This window comes from Lepisma saccharinum, chromosome 5, assembly GCF_977018435.1.
Source record: "Lepisma saccharinum chromosome 5, izLepSacc3.1, whole genome shotgun sequence".
In the NCBI taxonomy this organism is placed as follows: Eukaryota; Metazoa; Arthropoda; class Insecta; order Zygentoma; family Lepismatidae; genus Lepisma; species Lepisma saccharinum.
Window position 1 is genome coordinate 25,264,133 of NC_139233.1, and position 14,335 is coordinate 25,278,467.

The 14,335-nt window shown below is 34.9% G+C and overlaps 1 protein-coding gene across 1 annotated transcript in view; it reads left to right on the plus strand.

Moving 5' to 3' along the window:
• Positions 1-14,335, plus strand: part of Prm (Paramyosin) — a 72,776-nt gene that overhangs the window by 32,413 nt on the left and 26,028 nt on the right. Inside the window, exons 5-8 of the mRNA XM_083122320.1 lie at positions 1,470-1,548; positions 4,031-4,150; positions 7,398-7,523; positions 8,941-9,137. Coding sequence (XP_082978446.1) covers positions 1,470-1,548; positions 4,031-4,150; positions 7,398-7,523; positions 8,941-9,137 — 522 coding nt within the window. The remainder of the gene's footprint in view (positions 1-1,469; positions 1,549-4,030; positions 4,151-7,397; positions 7,524-8,940; positions 9,138-14,335) is intronic.

Genomic DNA, 14,335 nt, shown 5'->3' on the forward strand with positions numbered 1-14,335 from the left:
TGTATAAAAATAACCGGCGCACAACTATTTTCGAGTTGCAAGAAGAAACCTCAGGGAGCGAAAGAAGGGGGAAAGGAAGAATAAAAAATCCACTTAAAGCACAACGTAACATAACCTCAAAATTGCTCCATAAACATTTCCGAAGCACGTGTGTGTTCTAAGAACGAGAACACAGATTATAAAACAAAGGTCGACTGGCAACTGTTTCAAGCTTAAAGTGATCGTTTTCCTCACTTCTTTTGTGTCGAAAGTCAAGATTTCAATAAAAAGTTCAAGGGCTGATGCTCACTGTAATAGCGTATTGGACCTCAAAATGAGATACTGTCGTGGATTAACTTTCCTTCTTAGTCAAATAAAGATAATACAAATGTTTGACTACGCGCGAAAATCAGATCTATTTGTAGATGAGCCACCGTAATGTATAACCAATATTTTTTTCTGATTAAACCATTGATGTGCATTTATGTACAAGCAGAGTTACTGTACAGTGGGATCCATGAGTATTGCCGTGCAAATTGTCCATGACTATTTTCATTAATTTTTCTCTTGCATCCTATGTATATATTTTTAAGCGATGAATTTTTATGTATGCTGGTGCTGAAGTTGTCAGTAGCTTGTTTTGAGTTTTCCTTTAATTCTTGAAGCTCTCATTGGGTTAAATAAAGTGCACGAACATGGTGATGGACAATTTGCACGGTAATACTCATGGATCCCACTGTACATACATACTATCGTGTGGGTAAAGTTAGTTTTAAGTCCATTTTATGCTAAGAGAGGCTAATCGGGATTGAACCTACAGTTTAAAGTGGGATCTTAAACACTGTGTAATATGTTTCCACCGAAGATCGAACCCGGACCACTTGATTAAAAAGCAACAGCGTTTTCACTATACCAGTGATTCTCAATATGTGCGCCGCGGCGCCCTGGGATTCCGCTTGAAAGGTGCCGCGAAATGTTCCAATATTTTCACTGAAATGACACTTACTTCTTAGTCTCAGCATGATTTTAGAATCTGACCATCGCATCAATCCAAATATGTGCTTTAGTACTTTTTACACGCAATTAGAAATATGTGTTTATTTTTAACCTAAGCCAAGCAACCTAACCATACTAATTGAGCATTACAATGCAAGTGTTAGATAGGCCTAAATTCTGACTTTGGCTTCGTATAAAGATCTTGAAACACCAAGAGCAACGTGAAATGAAAAAGTTTGGGAAACCCTGCACTACACCATCGGAGAGACCTATGTAGCATGCACATGCTAATTTTCATTAATTGTAAATTGTACATGTTTCAATACAAGGGCGTGTTCAAGTAAGAGGCTGATGGAGCTTCAGCATCCACACACCCATTCATAATAGGGTATAATATACATTTTTACAAAATTACAAGTAGTTGGCTTTGTATTATTATAAATTACTATTCGTAAGTGTCCTTAGTAAATGCGTGTCTTATTTTGTGTTTCCAGAACTGAGAAAGAAAAGGCTAAGTTCCAACAGGAAGTCTATGAGCTTTTGTCACAGCTGGAGTCAGCTAACAAGGAACGAGTAAGTGATTAATTATCTTAATTCCTTAGAAATTGTAGCGACGTGATTCGAACAAGTGTTTTCGAGTTACCAGCCATTTAACCTGGCTGGTAACCCGAGAACACTTGTTCAAATCTTAATTCCTTGTTAATATATGTTTCCGGCTTTTCGCCTTTTCCTTCCCAAAGAATAAGTCCACTTACTAAAGCCATTTTCTGGTTTTATAGATAATTCTGGTTCAGGATAGGCATAGAAGTTACGTTAAACTTTTTTTAAAGCTTTTAGCTAAAAAGAGTATATCCTATTTATAAGTGTTTGTATCCGGTCGGTACTACAAGAGAATTTGAATTCTATATTGAATACGAAATATGAATTGAACTAGTAAATATTCAATTAAACACGGAATTATATACAAGAAGAAAACAATTTTCAGTACTACCTAGCCCTCTGAAGCAAAACTTTCAATAATTAAAAAACACTGACCTAAAAAAAAAGACGCTGAAAAGAGACAATTTTAAAATGTTCAACATTAAGAAATATTCACTAAACGAACACAGCTATATAAGATACGCACGAATGAAATTGCTAGTAGTCCGGCACACGTGAACGAGACTAAATTTTGACGTACTTTTTTTTTGTATGTTATATTCCTAGTATATACACAGTGCAACGAGTTATGAAGTATCGGGTACAACCTCAGTATCTTGGCCAACTTTGCTCGATTCAAGATGGCGTCCTCCATCATATGATAAATTGTAATATTGTGATATATCTTTAATTACCAGCTGGGTTTTAATTTTTGTTTCTATTGTACAGTATGTTTATGAAGTTTTTAATTTTATACGAGATGTTGAACTTCATCCTGAAAAATATTTTGATTATCTACTGGTTCCATGGGAAAAATTATCCTATTTTTAAAAACAAAATTAACATTTTCCTTCTCTTGCACCAGCAACTTGTTTTGGCCTGTTTGGCTTGTTGTTTATCTTTGATAGTGCTACAATAGTATATATTAAGGGTCAAGAAATACGGTTAGCACTTCAAAAGCTTTCGACAACTCGTAAATTCAGAATGGAGTAATCAGTCAAATTTAGAATGCACGTGAGGGAAACTTCCCTCTACATATGAAAAGGGATAACCTGATGTTGCCATACTTCTTTGCAACACTGCGAACATTATTAAAATGATGGTGCCAGAATGGGTGGCAGTGACAATTTATAACTTTAATATACAATTAGGTGAATTATGATTTTTCATTACATTTTTATTTTATAACACAACTTCCGTGTTATTCGCCACCTACTCTCATCGATGCACTCTTTCCTTACATACAATAACTTTATTTTTATAGCTCAAAGGTATGGTGTTATTTGACAATATCCAGTTCCGATGTTAAAAAAATCTTTTGGCGTAGCCAATAATTTTTATCGATAATGTAAATTTTGAAGGAAAAGTTTCTGTTTTTAATAATAATGAATAAATACACCACAATGTATAGATTGCAGGTGTAGTTTCTTGTAGCCATTGGTCGACGCAGACATTAGATTAGAGTTTTTTTTGTCTTTTAATAAGGGGGACTAAAACTAAAATCCATAGATCATTATAACTAATTTGGATATGGTGCAAGTCATCTTGAAAACCGAGAGTTGCTCAAGGGTACTCAATAATCTCAACTGATACTACAAAGAAGAACACTATAAAAAGAAAAAAACAGCCCCAAATGTAAGAGTGGATCACAAATTTTTGTAAATGTTGTCATGTTACATTGTGTTGAGCATATTGTTTCATATTTCACCTGCCCAAGGATAGAATACCTCTGTAATGTATTTTAATATTAATGAATTTTCTAAATATATTTTATTAATTATTCAAGTATTCAATGACTTCTCATAATGTAAATAAATGTTAAACAATTGCTGTTCTATCATTTCTGAATTTCGTGTTAATAGACTTTATTTACCAGTCCGCCATCTTTCAGTAAGAAATATAAGCTTCTGGTCAGTGACACCAATCAAAATTACAGCTTTTGTAACCAGCATATATTGGAAATACTACATAGCATACCTGACTTTCGTACTCTGGATGCTTTTTGCAAGATATGAAAGAGAATGAGGAAATAATTTGAGAGTTTCTCATACGTTTACGTTTGATCGCGTCGGGAATCTGTTAATTTAAGTTGAGGAAAGCAGCAAGCACAGGCTGATTTAATTTTTAATATTGTAAATATTATTTTCTCATTATTTTTCAAATTGCTTTTTCCGACAAGTAGGTTTTTGTTAACTTTTCTGTCAATTCGTGTCTTTTTAAATTGTAGGTTTATGTAAAATTCTTTGTTTCTCCTGTAGTTCTATTTTTATGTTTCCCCTCTTTTGTGTATTCATATGCTATAAAAAGTGATTCTTATATCTACAATTCAAGAATGATAGTACATTTCTCATAGTATTAATCTTTTAGTGTATCTTTACATGGTCAGTTGTTTGCTTATGTTTGCCTCGTCTTGCAGTTGGTGAGCGTCAAGCAGGTTGAGAAGCTAGAGATCACAGTCCACGAAATGAACATCAAAGTCGAGGAGCTCAACCGAACCATTGTGGACATCACATCCCACAAGACTCGCCTGTCCCAGGTAAGAATTTGACTATGACGTCACCGAGAGAAGAAATTCACGAGAATTATCCATTGTAGGCAACCGGCTAGCGGCACATTCCCACTTCTTGTCGCAAATCAAGGACGACAAGATACAAAGACTGCAGCAAAATACCTAACATGTTCTAAGCTTTAAAACTACCACTAGTTCATTCAATCAACTTGGAAATAAAAAGAAAAAAAATTGTTACGGAGCAATAATACGGTATTAATGATAGCAGAATAATAAAGAAAGAAAGAACTTAAAGACTAAATCCTGGTTGTTACTTTCGACTATTCAACCTAATCAAAAATGATTTATTTGTATTCAGTTTTAACAAAACCGTTTTAACAGTCCGGGCAACAGTGTAGTTTTTGGAGATAATTACGCAGTATTATTATTATTTTGTGAGATTCATATGCATGAATATCAACATCTTGAATGGTTAATACGGATTTACCTACGTTTCAGGAAACAAAAGAAAAATCTAAAAATGAATGATTTTGTTTATAAGGAAGAGGAGAAGGTCTAAATATGGGCGAAGGTTTAAATAAGGGTTTTTGAGTTATCAGCGCTTCCGGGTGCTGCAGCCTGGCAGAGGCTGTGCGAACTGGTTATCTGTCAAAGACAAAGATTGCGGCGCCAATTCGCAAGAGAAAGTGGTGGTTAGTTTCGGCCTTGGACGCTGTTATAGAATTGCGAACTCCGAAAACTTTTTGCAGGTATGTTTTAACTCAGCGTTTTCTGAATTCTCATCTACTTTGTATAGGTTATGATATTAGCGGTACATAAAACAAATGTGCGCTTTTATAATGCCATGATCTGTTTGTGAAATATGTAGAACAGAACGAGAGCTATAAAATGGTATAATATAAATTATACCATGTTTACCATAACTTATATTATTTGTTACAGTGTTGAATAAATAGTGTTAATGCAACTGGATTAGACCTGAATAAAGGTCTTTTATCAGCACTTTTTTGCACCTTTTTTTAAATTATTTTCAGAATCTATTTTCCCTTTCGCGACCATAATTTTGCATCTTTAAATCCGTTCCCTAATGTTAACCATTGAAAACTTTAAAACAATAAATGAATAATTAATTATTAAATTCCTCACACAAGTTTTTACTGTTCTGCTTCAGTCTGAGCGTCGCGAGTGAGGTGAAGTCAGATAGTTGACCTCGTTCATTTTATAGTACAGAAATCAACTTACATCTTTGATAGATAATAGGGGGAAATACATTTCAGTTAATTTGTATTCGGGTGTACTACCTGAAGGTAAGAAATAAGTTACTAGCTCAAAAATTGGAGTAGGAAATGCAGAAACCACATCGGAATTTGATAATTTTATGTTCTTCCTCATAATTCAAACTGTAAGTTTAAGCGAGGGTACCAAATTCCAAAAGTGGGATTATCCTTAACCAGTGGCGTCGCAAGAGAATTGAGTTCTGGTGGGCTCAAGGATGGACAAAATACTTTCAGGTGGGCTCCTATGACTCGTTTCTCTTTCCCTCTCCCTTTCTCTTACTTTCTACATTTCTCTCTCTCTCTCTCTCTCTCTCTCTCTCTTTCCTCCAATCTTACTTTCTCTTCATTTCATCCTACACTTCCATTATTTCTCTCTCTCTTTTTTTCCTCCACTTGTCTTTCCTTTTCTTGGTTTTCCTCCACTCTCCCTTTTTTCTTTCAATTTCTCTTTCGTCCACTTTGCATTGTCTTTCTTTTCTGTCTTTCTTTTCTCTTTTTCCTCCTACACTTCCATTATTTTTCTTTCTCTCTTTCCTCCATTTTACATTGTCTTTCTTTTTCTCTTTTCCCTTCTATACTTCCATTATTTTTCCTTCTCTTTTTCCTCTATTCTTCCTTTTCGTCTTTTTCTCCTCCACTTTTCCGTTCATTCTTTCTTTTTCTCTTTTTCTACTTACACTTCCATTCTTCTTTCTTTCTACTTATCTTTTTCCTGTTCTCTTCTATTTTTCTTTGTCTCTTTCCTTCTTTTATCTTTATCATTCTCTCCTATTTTGGAGAGAAATATTTCCTTCTTTGTCTGTTTCTCTGTGTGTTATGTTTTCTCAATTCCTTACTTTCATTTTTCTGTCTCCCTTTCTTTATATCTACGCCTCCTGTCTCGACCTCTCTACACACAGAAAAGTAAAGGCCTCAGCTGAAACAAAACATGCACAAAGTACTTTGCTCAGAACAATTGTTTAAGTGCATCATCGACAAAGATGTGTATTGAAAAACGCATCGATTGATGCATTAAAGTGCAGTTCGACATAGCAGGACTCGCTTGCAACATATGATGCACTTTGGTGCTACCTTTGCAAATGACACAAAAATGCATCAAACTGTAAACCTAACTCTTGACACAAACCAAACTTTAGTCCATCAATCGATACGATTCTGGTGCAGCAAATAGATTGGATGTATTTAGTTTTCTGTGAATATTTCTCTGTGATTCTTGCCCAAAATTATTCTGAAAATTTCTCATGCAAGCTATTTGAGCGGGCTAAGAATATTTCACGTAGGGCTAGAGCCCACCCTTGCCCATCCTTGACCCCTTTCTTCTTGATTGAAGTGGGCAAAAATTATAACTAGAAAACTGTGCATTTCAGTGTATTAATGGTTTCATATATGAAATAATAAGGAATAAATAGAATCTCAAGGACATAATAATAATAATAATGAATTATTCTTTAGTGCATTGCATAGCTATATTGCTGTGTTGCTGACTGCCCTTTAGAGACTCAGTTTATAGTTGGTATGGAGAGTTTGGTCCTTACTCACATGTATTGTTTTAATTGTTGGTAGAAATTTGAGATTTGAGGGACTGTCTTTTAAAAGGGAAACATTATGTGTGAATAGCCCCAAAAATTCAATTTCAGTTAATTTTACTTCTAAATACCTGACCCCTCCACAAAAATTCATCGGAACTTCAACGTCAGAATTTGAATGCAATATGCTACCAAAAATTGTTACAATTTAGTAGCCACCACAATTAATGTAACACGACACGTAATCAAGTGTTAAAGGTTTCATTTGAGGGTTCATTGGTGTAACAAAAATGCCAAAAAACCAAAACATTAACATCAAAAAGGAATGTTCTGTTACATCACGTCTGGATATTTGTAAGATTACCCGTGGTAATACTTGGCACCATTCTTTTTAAAGTCTGTAATCCAAGTCTGTTATATTGTGGTAGCTATTCATTGTACTATAACGGCACATTCCTCTTGTGCTTTCAGGAGAACATTGAACTCACCAGGGAGGTGCAGGACCTGAAGGTGAACATTGAGAACGCCACCTACCTGAAGTCCCAGCTGGCTACACAGCTTGAAGATGCCCGCCGACGACTTGAAGACGATGAGAGGGTAAGTGCTTCTTCAGGGGCTGAGGAACTATTTGAAGTGAAAAGGTGAAACTAACTAACCTCTATGGTAAGCCCACTGTTCCAATTGGGAACTTCTACTTTTCATTGTTCTAAATGTTATGACGTCCTTAAGAGTACCACATAAATAAATTAATATGACTTAATTGCAATAGCATCAAATACGTTTTTTAAATTTTACAAAACCGCCTGTGTTTTGTTTTTAAAATATCGCATCGTGTAACCGTCTAAATTGGACATTTTTGCGTGTATGTCATTTAAATTTTGACAGAATACTTCTATCTGGCAAATTCTGTACAACCAGGAATGCCTCAAAATGTTAATATTGGTTGTATGTAGGTGTCAGATGATACCACACACGAAACAATTGCGTCCTAAATTGGCTCTGTCAAAATATCACAATTTTGTTTTGCAATTTGGAGATAGAACATTGCATTTCCAGTGGACACAATAAAAATAATGTGTGTATTAGTTGATCAAGGAGGATCATTTTACCAGTAAAATTTCGTCATTCCAGAAGCACAATTACAGATGTTTGTCAAAATTTAGTAATGCATCAATGCCCCAATAGAAAATAATAATATTATGAACATTAGGATACTGTTTTCCATGCGAACAAGTTTAGAATTGTATAAGTTTGGGGAGATGACGTAGAGAATGAACTCTTTCTGTTTTTGGTTCAAACCAAACACACACATACGCGTTTAATATACACATTTATACACGAATATTGAGAGATAAATTTTGAAAGAGGAACACGAAGAAGAAATTTATAACAAAACCATATGTTGTGATAGTGTGCGTATTATTAAAAGGAAAAAAGAGATGGCCCAATATCCAACGATATTTAGGAAAATAAAATAAATTGCATTTTTTGCAAACATTCTTTTAATGGGTATTGAGATGGATGGACATATTTTGCATAGTTTGGATCCCACTCAGATCCAGACTTAGCATTAAGTGGACTTAAAACAAGAAAAGTGCTATAATTTCACATACACTCTTTTAGAAAGCATTTATTACTTCACTCTGCAGTTGTTACTGAAGGATATCATTTGAAATGCACAGAAGGTAGTGTATTTATGATTTTTTTGTGGAGGCAGTTTTTTTTTGGGGGGGGGATGAATGAAAAGTTGCATATGGTCCCAGTCCACATACTCAATAATTGGAATCCAGTGCAATTTCGAACACATTAAATATATAAGCGATATTCTACGAAATTTGAATTACTAAATGAATGAGTGATAACCATAATGCATTTCGGGGAGGGCTCGTGCCAGACAGCTACTTCAATGTGAAGATATAGACGTCTGGTGAAATGTTTACCGGGAGACGGTATTTTTTTTATTATCGAATTAAGTCGGAATAGAAATGCTGACAATGATTGTTGACTTTTCCAGAGAAGATCATCCCTGGAGGCCAGCCTGCATCAGCTGGAGGTTGAACTGGAGTCCATCCGCGTCCAGCTGGAGGAGGAGTCCGAAGCTCGCCTGGATCTGGAGCGGCAGCTGACAAGAGCCAACGGAGATGCTCAGACCTGGAAGTCCAAGTACGAGACAGAGTCCGCCGCCCGCGCCGAAGAGGTTGACGACATAAGGTGAGTGACTGTGGAAACCCTCCAGAAGATAACAACATGCATATTTTAGATGATAGACGTCCCGTATTAGCCTGGATAGTACTTGCCAGTACTCTCGCGTTCCCTCTGACAGAAATTGATTACAAAACCAGAAATATAGATGTTGCAGTTGCAACAATATGAAATAAATGTAACGTGCTGAAAATCCAGAGGTTCTATGATGAAACCCTGAGCAAGCATTTTTGACTTGTCCACGAATTCTGTAAAGGGGGATAGACTGAGAAGTAAAATTTTTTTATAAAATTTAAGACACAAACATGTCGGAATTCTGTTTTTTATCAACAGACACATAAGTGGCATCTATATTGAATCAGCCTGAAAATAAGAAAAACTACTATGAGCAAAAATGGTCATAAACTTTGTTACGGTTGGATTTTTATAAAATTTGTTGAGAGTCAGACAAGTTGTGTCCTCAACTTCCTGCGAATGCGGGAAAAATCTACATTCAATTAATCATTTGCTTTTTCAATGCAATTTACGGCAACACCATCGTGCTACTTTATACAAAAATTTACAAGGCGCAAAAATCCCATTTCCGATATCCATATCAACACCTATCTCCGAACCTCATACTGCAGTTATGTGAATTCTGTATGGGTATGCCCGGAAGCACAACATTGCAATGTAAACATATTCATAACACCCAGAACAAGCAATACCAAAACAAACCACAAAACCTCTCTATAGCTTAGGAACAGAAAGGTCAAGACCATTTAATAAAATCAGAATTCGGTACCTTTGGCTAGAAATCGCTTAAAGGTGGTGTGAGCCAAGAAAAGAAGAAGCAGCAGGCTTTTGTGAATGTCCACAGTGAGACAGATATCGATAAGCGAATAAAGTAATTCTTAGGAAAAAGAGACATAGAATTATTATATATTTCTACAAGAAGAGTCATATTACGTTGTCTTAGTGGTCAGTGCTATGTTTTACCATATTTTCATGTATCCGACATTTATTTTTAGAAAAGTATGGTGAAATCTAGATGGGAGTTCTAACCATCCTATGCACACCATTAAAATGAAAGTGTGGCAGAAAAACACGTTAAGTTGTTGAATTGGTGTCATTTTGACAAATTAATTTAATCATCATTCATTCTCATCGTCGCAAGTAGCCTAAAATGTAGAAAAGTAATTGAAAATAAGAAAATGCAAAGCCAAATAAAGGGAGAAAACGTCGAATACATGTCTAGATTGTAAAATATAGCTCTATTATTTTTTTTTAATGAAGCCATAACCTCATTTTACGGTCACGTCATAGTTATGAAACACGCCCCTAGGAATGGTGCAATGCTGAAAACAAGTGACAAAAGTTTGGTCCTCTGTTGGACGGTCCTTAACTGTGAATAATGGTCATCTTTTTGATGACATACGTAGCCTGAAAGGTTGGCAACACGCCAAACTCTTTTGTATTGTTGGTTGCGAACACAGTAGGGAGTGGTTCTTTCGCTTACCACCACATATCTCCATTTCTGGACATGCTTTAATATGCTTTCTGGAAATTTTACAAGATGCCTACTCAACCAATTTGTCTAGCAATTCATACGGATGAAGCTGTTAGCATTCCAGTAGTTGAAAGTAAGACGGTAACGAGGTTGAAAGTAATAGTAATATTTTTTCTGCACTTTTGGCAAATCGCTTGGAAGATGATGAATTACGATTAGATGACACTAATAAATGACCACCTTTAGAGAATGTCCATGTCCAAGCTGGGACACGAACCCGGATCATTCGGTGGCGATATAGAAAATCGAATAATTAACGCGCTCAGCGTTGATTCTCTACAACTTTTGTCTAATCGCGACAATGAATGATGATAAGCTGAATTTTGTGGAAAAGACACAAAAGATACCCGTAACTTTGCCAGGTCCTATATTCAATAAAGTTAACTGTAGAAGTAATTCCTAGTTGCTGTTGTGTACTTTTTAGAATGAGTAACTGCAGCTGATTAATTCTTACAAGTCGGTTATATTTTAAAATATATTTTTTAATAAATCAGACAGTTTTTAAAATGTATGTGGTCGTTCATCATTTCACAACCGAGTATCGTCACATTGTTTCACATTGCTAATAGCAAAATGACCTAAATTTTATATATATATATATATATATATATATATATATATATATATATATATATATATATATATATATATATATATATATATATATATATGGGGAGGGAATAACACTTACCATGAACAGCGCCACAGTACTTGGAAAGGAAACTAAATAAATAAATGAAAATACATGCTGTAGGTAATTGTTTTTATTATTATATTACAAAACCAAAGAATGTCATATTTCACTCAAAATGTTACAGGACAAGAAAAAAATATAGGTCTAAAATAAACGAAAGAAAAAGAAGGGGATGAAATACAGGTGAATTATAATTTGATGATCCCGAATGTGCATCGTGGTTGTTACTTCGCTTGAACTATTTAACAGAGTCGACATAGTGTGTGAAAGAGGAGAAGGCTTGTATATGACAGAAATAGTGATATATCACAATAGACTTTGTATATATATTCCATATTTACGTACACACCTTGACATATCCAAACTTTCACACATAACACCCTCCCCTTCCTAAAATATTTAAAAAAGTTCTCATGTGTGGTCATTTTGGTGGTAAATTTGCCTTTACGTCTATCAAAAATGTAATAATCTTCAATTAGGCAAAACGTTAACCAAATAACAACATTCATTTAACTTATAAATTCATGTTATATAAAACTACATGAAAGACATTCAACAAAGACAAAACACAATTTATCTCCAACTAGCCTTGTTCACATTATATCTTCTTAAATCCTTTATCTTTTCCTCAACATCTATCAATTCTCCCCCTCTAACAAAAAAATCACTCAAAGGTCTTAGGTCTTCTTTTTACCAAAGGTAAGTTGTAGTCTATCTGCTTCTTTCTTGTACCTAGAAGATCTTCGAAATTCTCTGTTCTCTATGTTCCTCGTTTGTGTAGTTACAGCTGCCTCTGGTTCTCCATGTCCTGGTGCCGCCTCTGTATACATTGGAAACGTCCAAAAATTATCCAACTCCTCTTCCTTCTTCTCAACCTCCAAATGTCTGACCTTTATAGTTGTATTTAAGCTTTCCAACTTGATGTCTGTGCACTCTTTTTGTCAATCCATTTCTGAGTTTCACTTCTAAAAGCCTTGCTCCTACTCTCTTAATCACCTGAGCTTTTATAAATTTAGGCACTAAGGATGGACATTTTTTTATCCAAACTATCTCTCCTGATCTAGGTTTCCAAGATTTTGCCTCATATTTATTATTGTATATCTTTTCATCTATTTGGCAATTTGGTAAGTTGAATATACTTCTCGACTGATAACTCGTATCTCTTTCTGCTGGAGACATTCCTAATCGTTGCCACTTGGATAGTATAAGATACTATCTATCATTTTTTCCCAGACAATTCTACGTCCATCATTTCTACTTTGAAAATATTTTTTTCTTAATAAGCCTTTAACAGTCTGCACCCACCTTTCCGCTAAACCGTTACTTTACGGATTCTAAGGCGGTGAATGCATCAATCTTATTCCATGCTTTTCACAGAATTTCTCAAATTGATTACTCCTGAATACTGAATAGGTGACAAAACTCCCAATAGAACTAAATTATCCAATTCAGCCTTTACGTTTGGTTGTAAACTGTATGGAACCTCGTATGCTTTTTTGAATATTGGAACTTCTCCCTCCTTGATTGGTATTGTAGCTTTAAATTGCTTAATAGGCTCACAAATATTACCAGAGAACTTCTTTGTATTTATTTATTAAGTATTCAACTTTTTGATCATTAAAAGTTAGTTGTTTAGATACTGTTAGCAAACAATTGTCCCTAGAAATCCTTAACTGAAACCAAGATTTCCAATCTGGTCATAATTCATCCAACCAGGTCCTTCCTAAAATAGGTGTTTTTAACTTATTTCGGGAAATGTACAACGGTATTTTTAGACCTCCATTTTCTAACTGCACATCCAGCATAACTCTCCCTACTATTGGTAATGGTCTTCCATCTGCATTCCTTAAAGCGAGAACACTCTTTATAACTGGCATGTTCCTAAAATTCGTTGTATGGAATTCCTCATCCCAAAGAGATACTGCTGCCCCAGTATCTACTTCGAATTGGACCTCTTTTTTTGTTGCACATCAATCTAACCACACAATTATCAGCTTCACTTTTAGAGCTATTCACTTCAACGTCCGATTTCTGTACAAAAAATTGATTTTTATGTACGCTATTCTCATGCGAAGGATCACTTGAATTATTATTAAGCTTCACAATGTCTAATCTACTTTTCTTATTAACGTACTCTGGTTAATCAGCTTCCACATTTACAACGTTTAATAATAAACTTTTCATATATGTATCAACATCTGATTTAACCCTAGTTGCAGATTCATTTCTAATAACGTTGCTATTTTTATTCTTACAGCACTGCTGAAAATGACCTTATAATCCACAGTTAAAACAATGTACTTACATTCCAAGCTGGACATTTGTAGTTATCGTGTACATTATTACACCTTGTACATTTAAAAGCCGCTTTCTTACTTTGCTGACTAACTGTTCTATCTTTATGTACATGATGTGCATTACTAAATACCATTTTATCTTTTTGATAAAACAACCTCACATCTTGCTCTATAATTTCCATGGTTGATGATAAGGATATACTGCTTTCACAAAATCAAGCTCTTGTTCAGCTAATAATTTCTTTCTTGTTACCTCACTACGTATGCCAAAAACTAATTGGTCTCTCATCATTTCATTAAGAAACGTACCAAATTAACAATTAGCTGCTTGATGCTTCACACTTATTACAAATTCAGTTAACGTTTACCCTTCCTCTTGTCTCAACAAATTAAACTTATACCTTCCAGCTATGACACTTCTTTTAGGCCTGAAATGAGTTAGCAATAAAGCGCACAAATCTTCATGTATCTTTTGTGAAACTTTTGCTGGTGCAACTACATCGCTTAGTATATCGTACACTATTCCACCAGCTACGTACAAACTATTTTATCTGCTGCAATATTACGAGTATTTGCTAAACAGAATTGTACATTCGAATATTGCCATGTTCCACATGGAACTCTTCAAAAAACTGTACATGATTACTAACATCCGTTATTCGTAGCT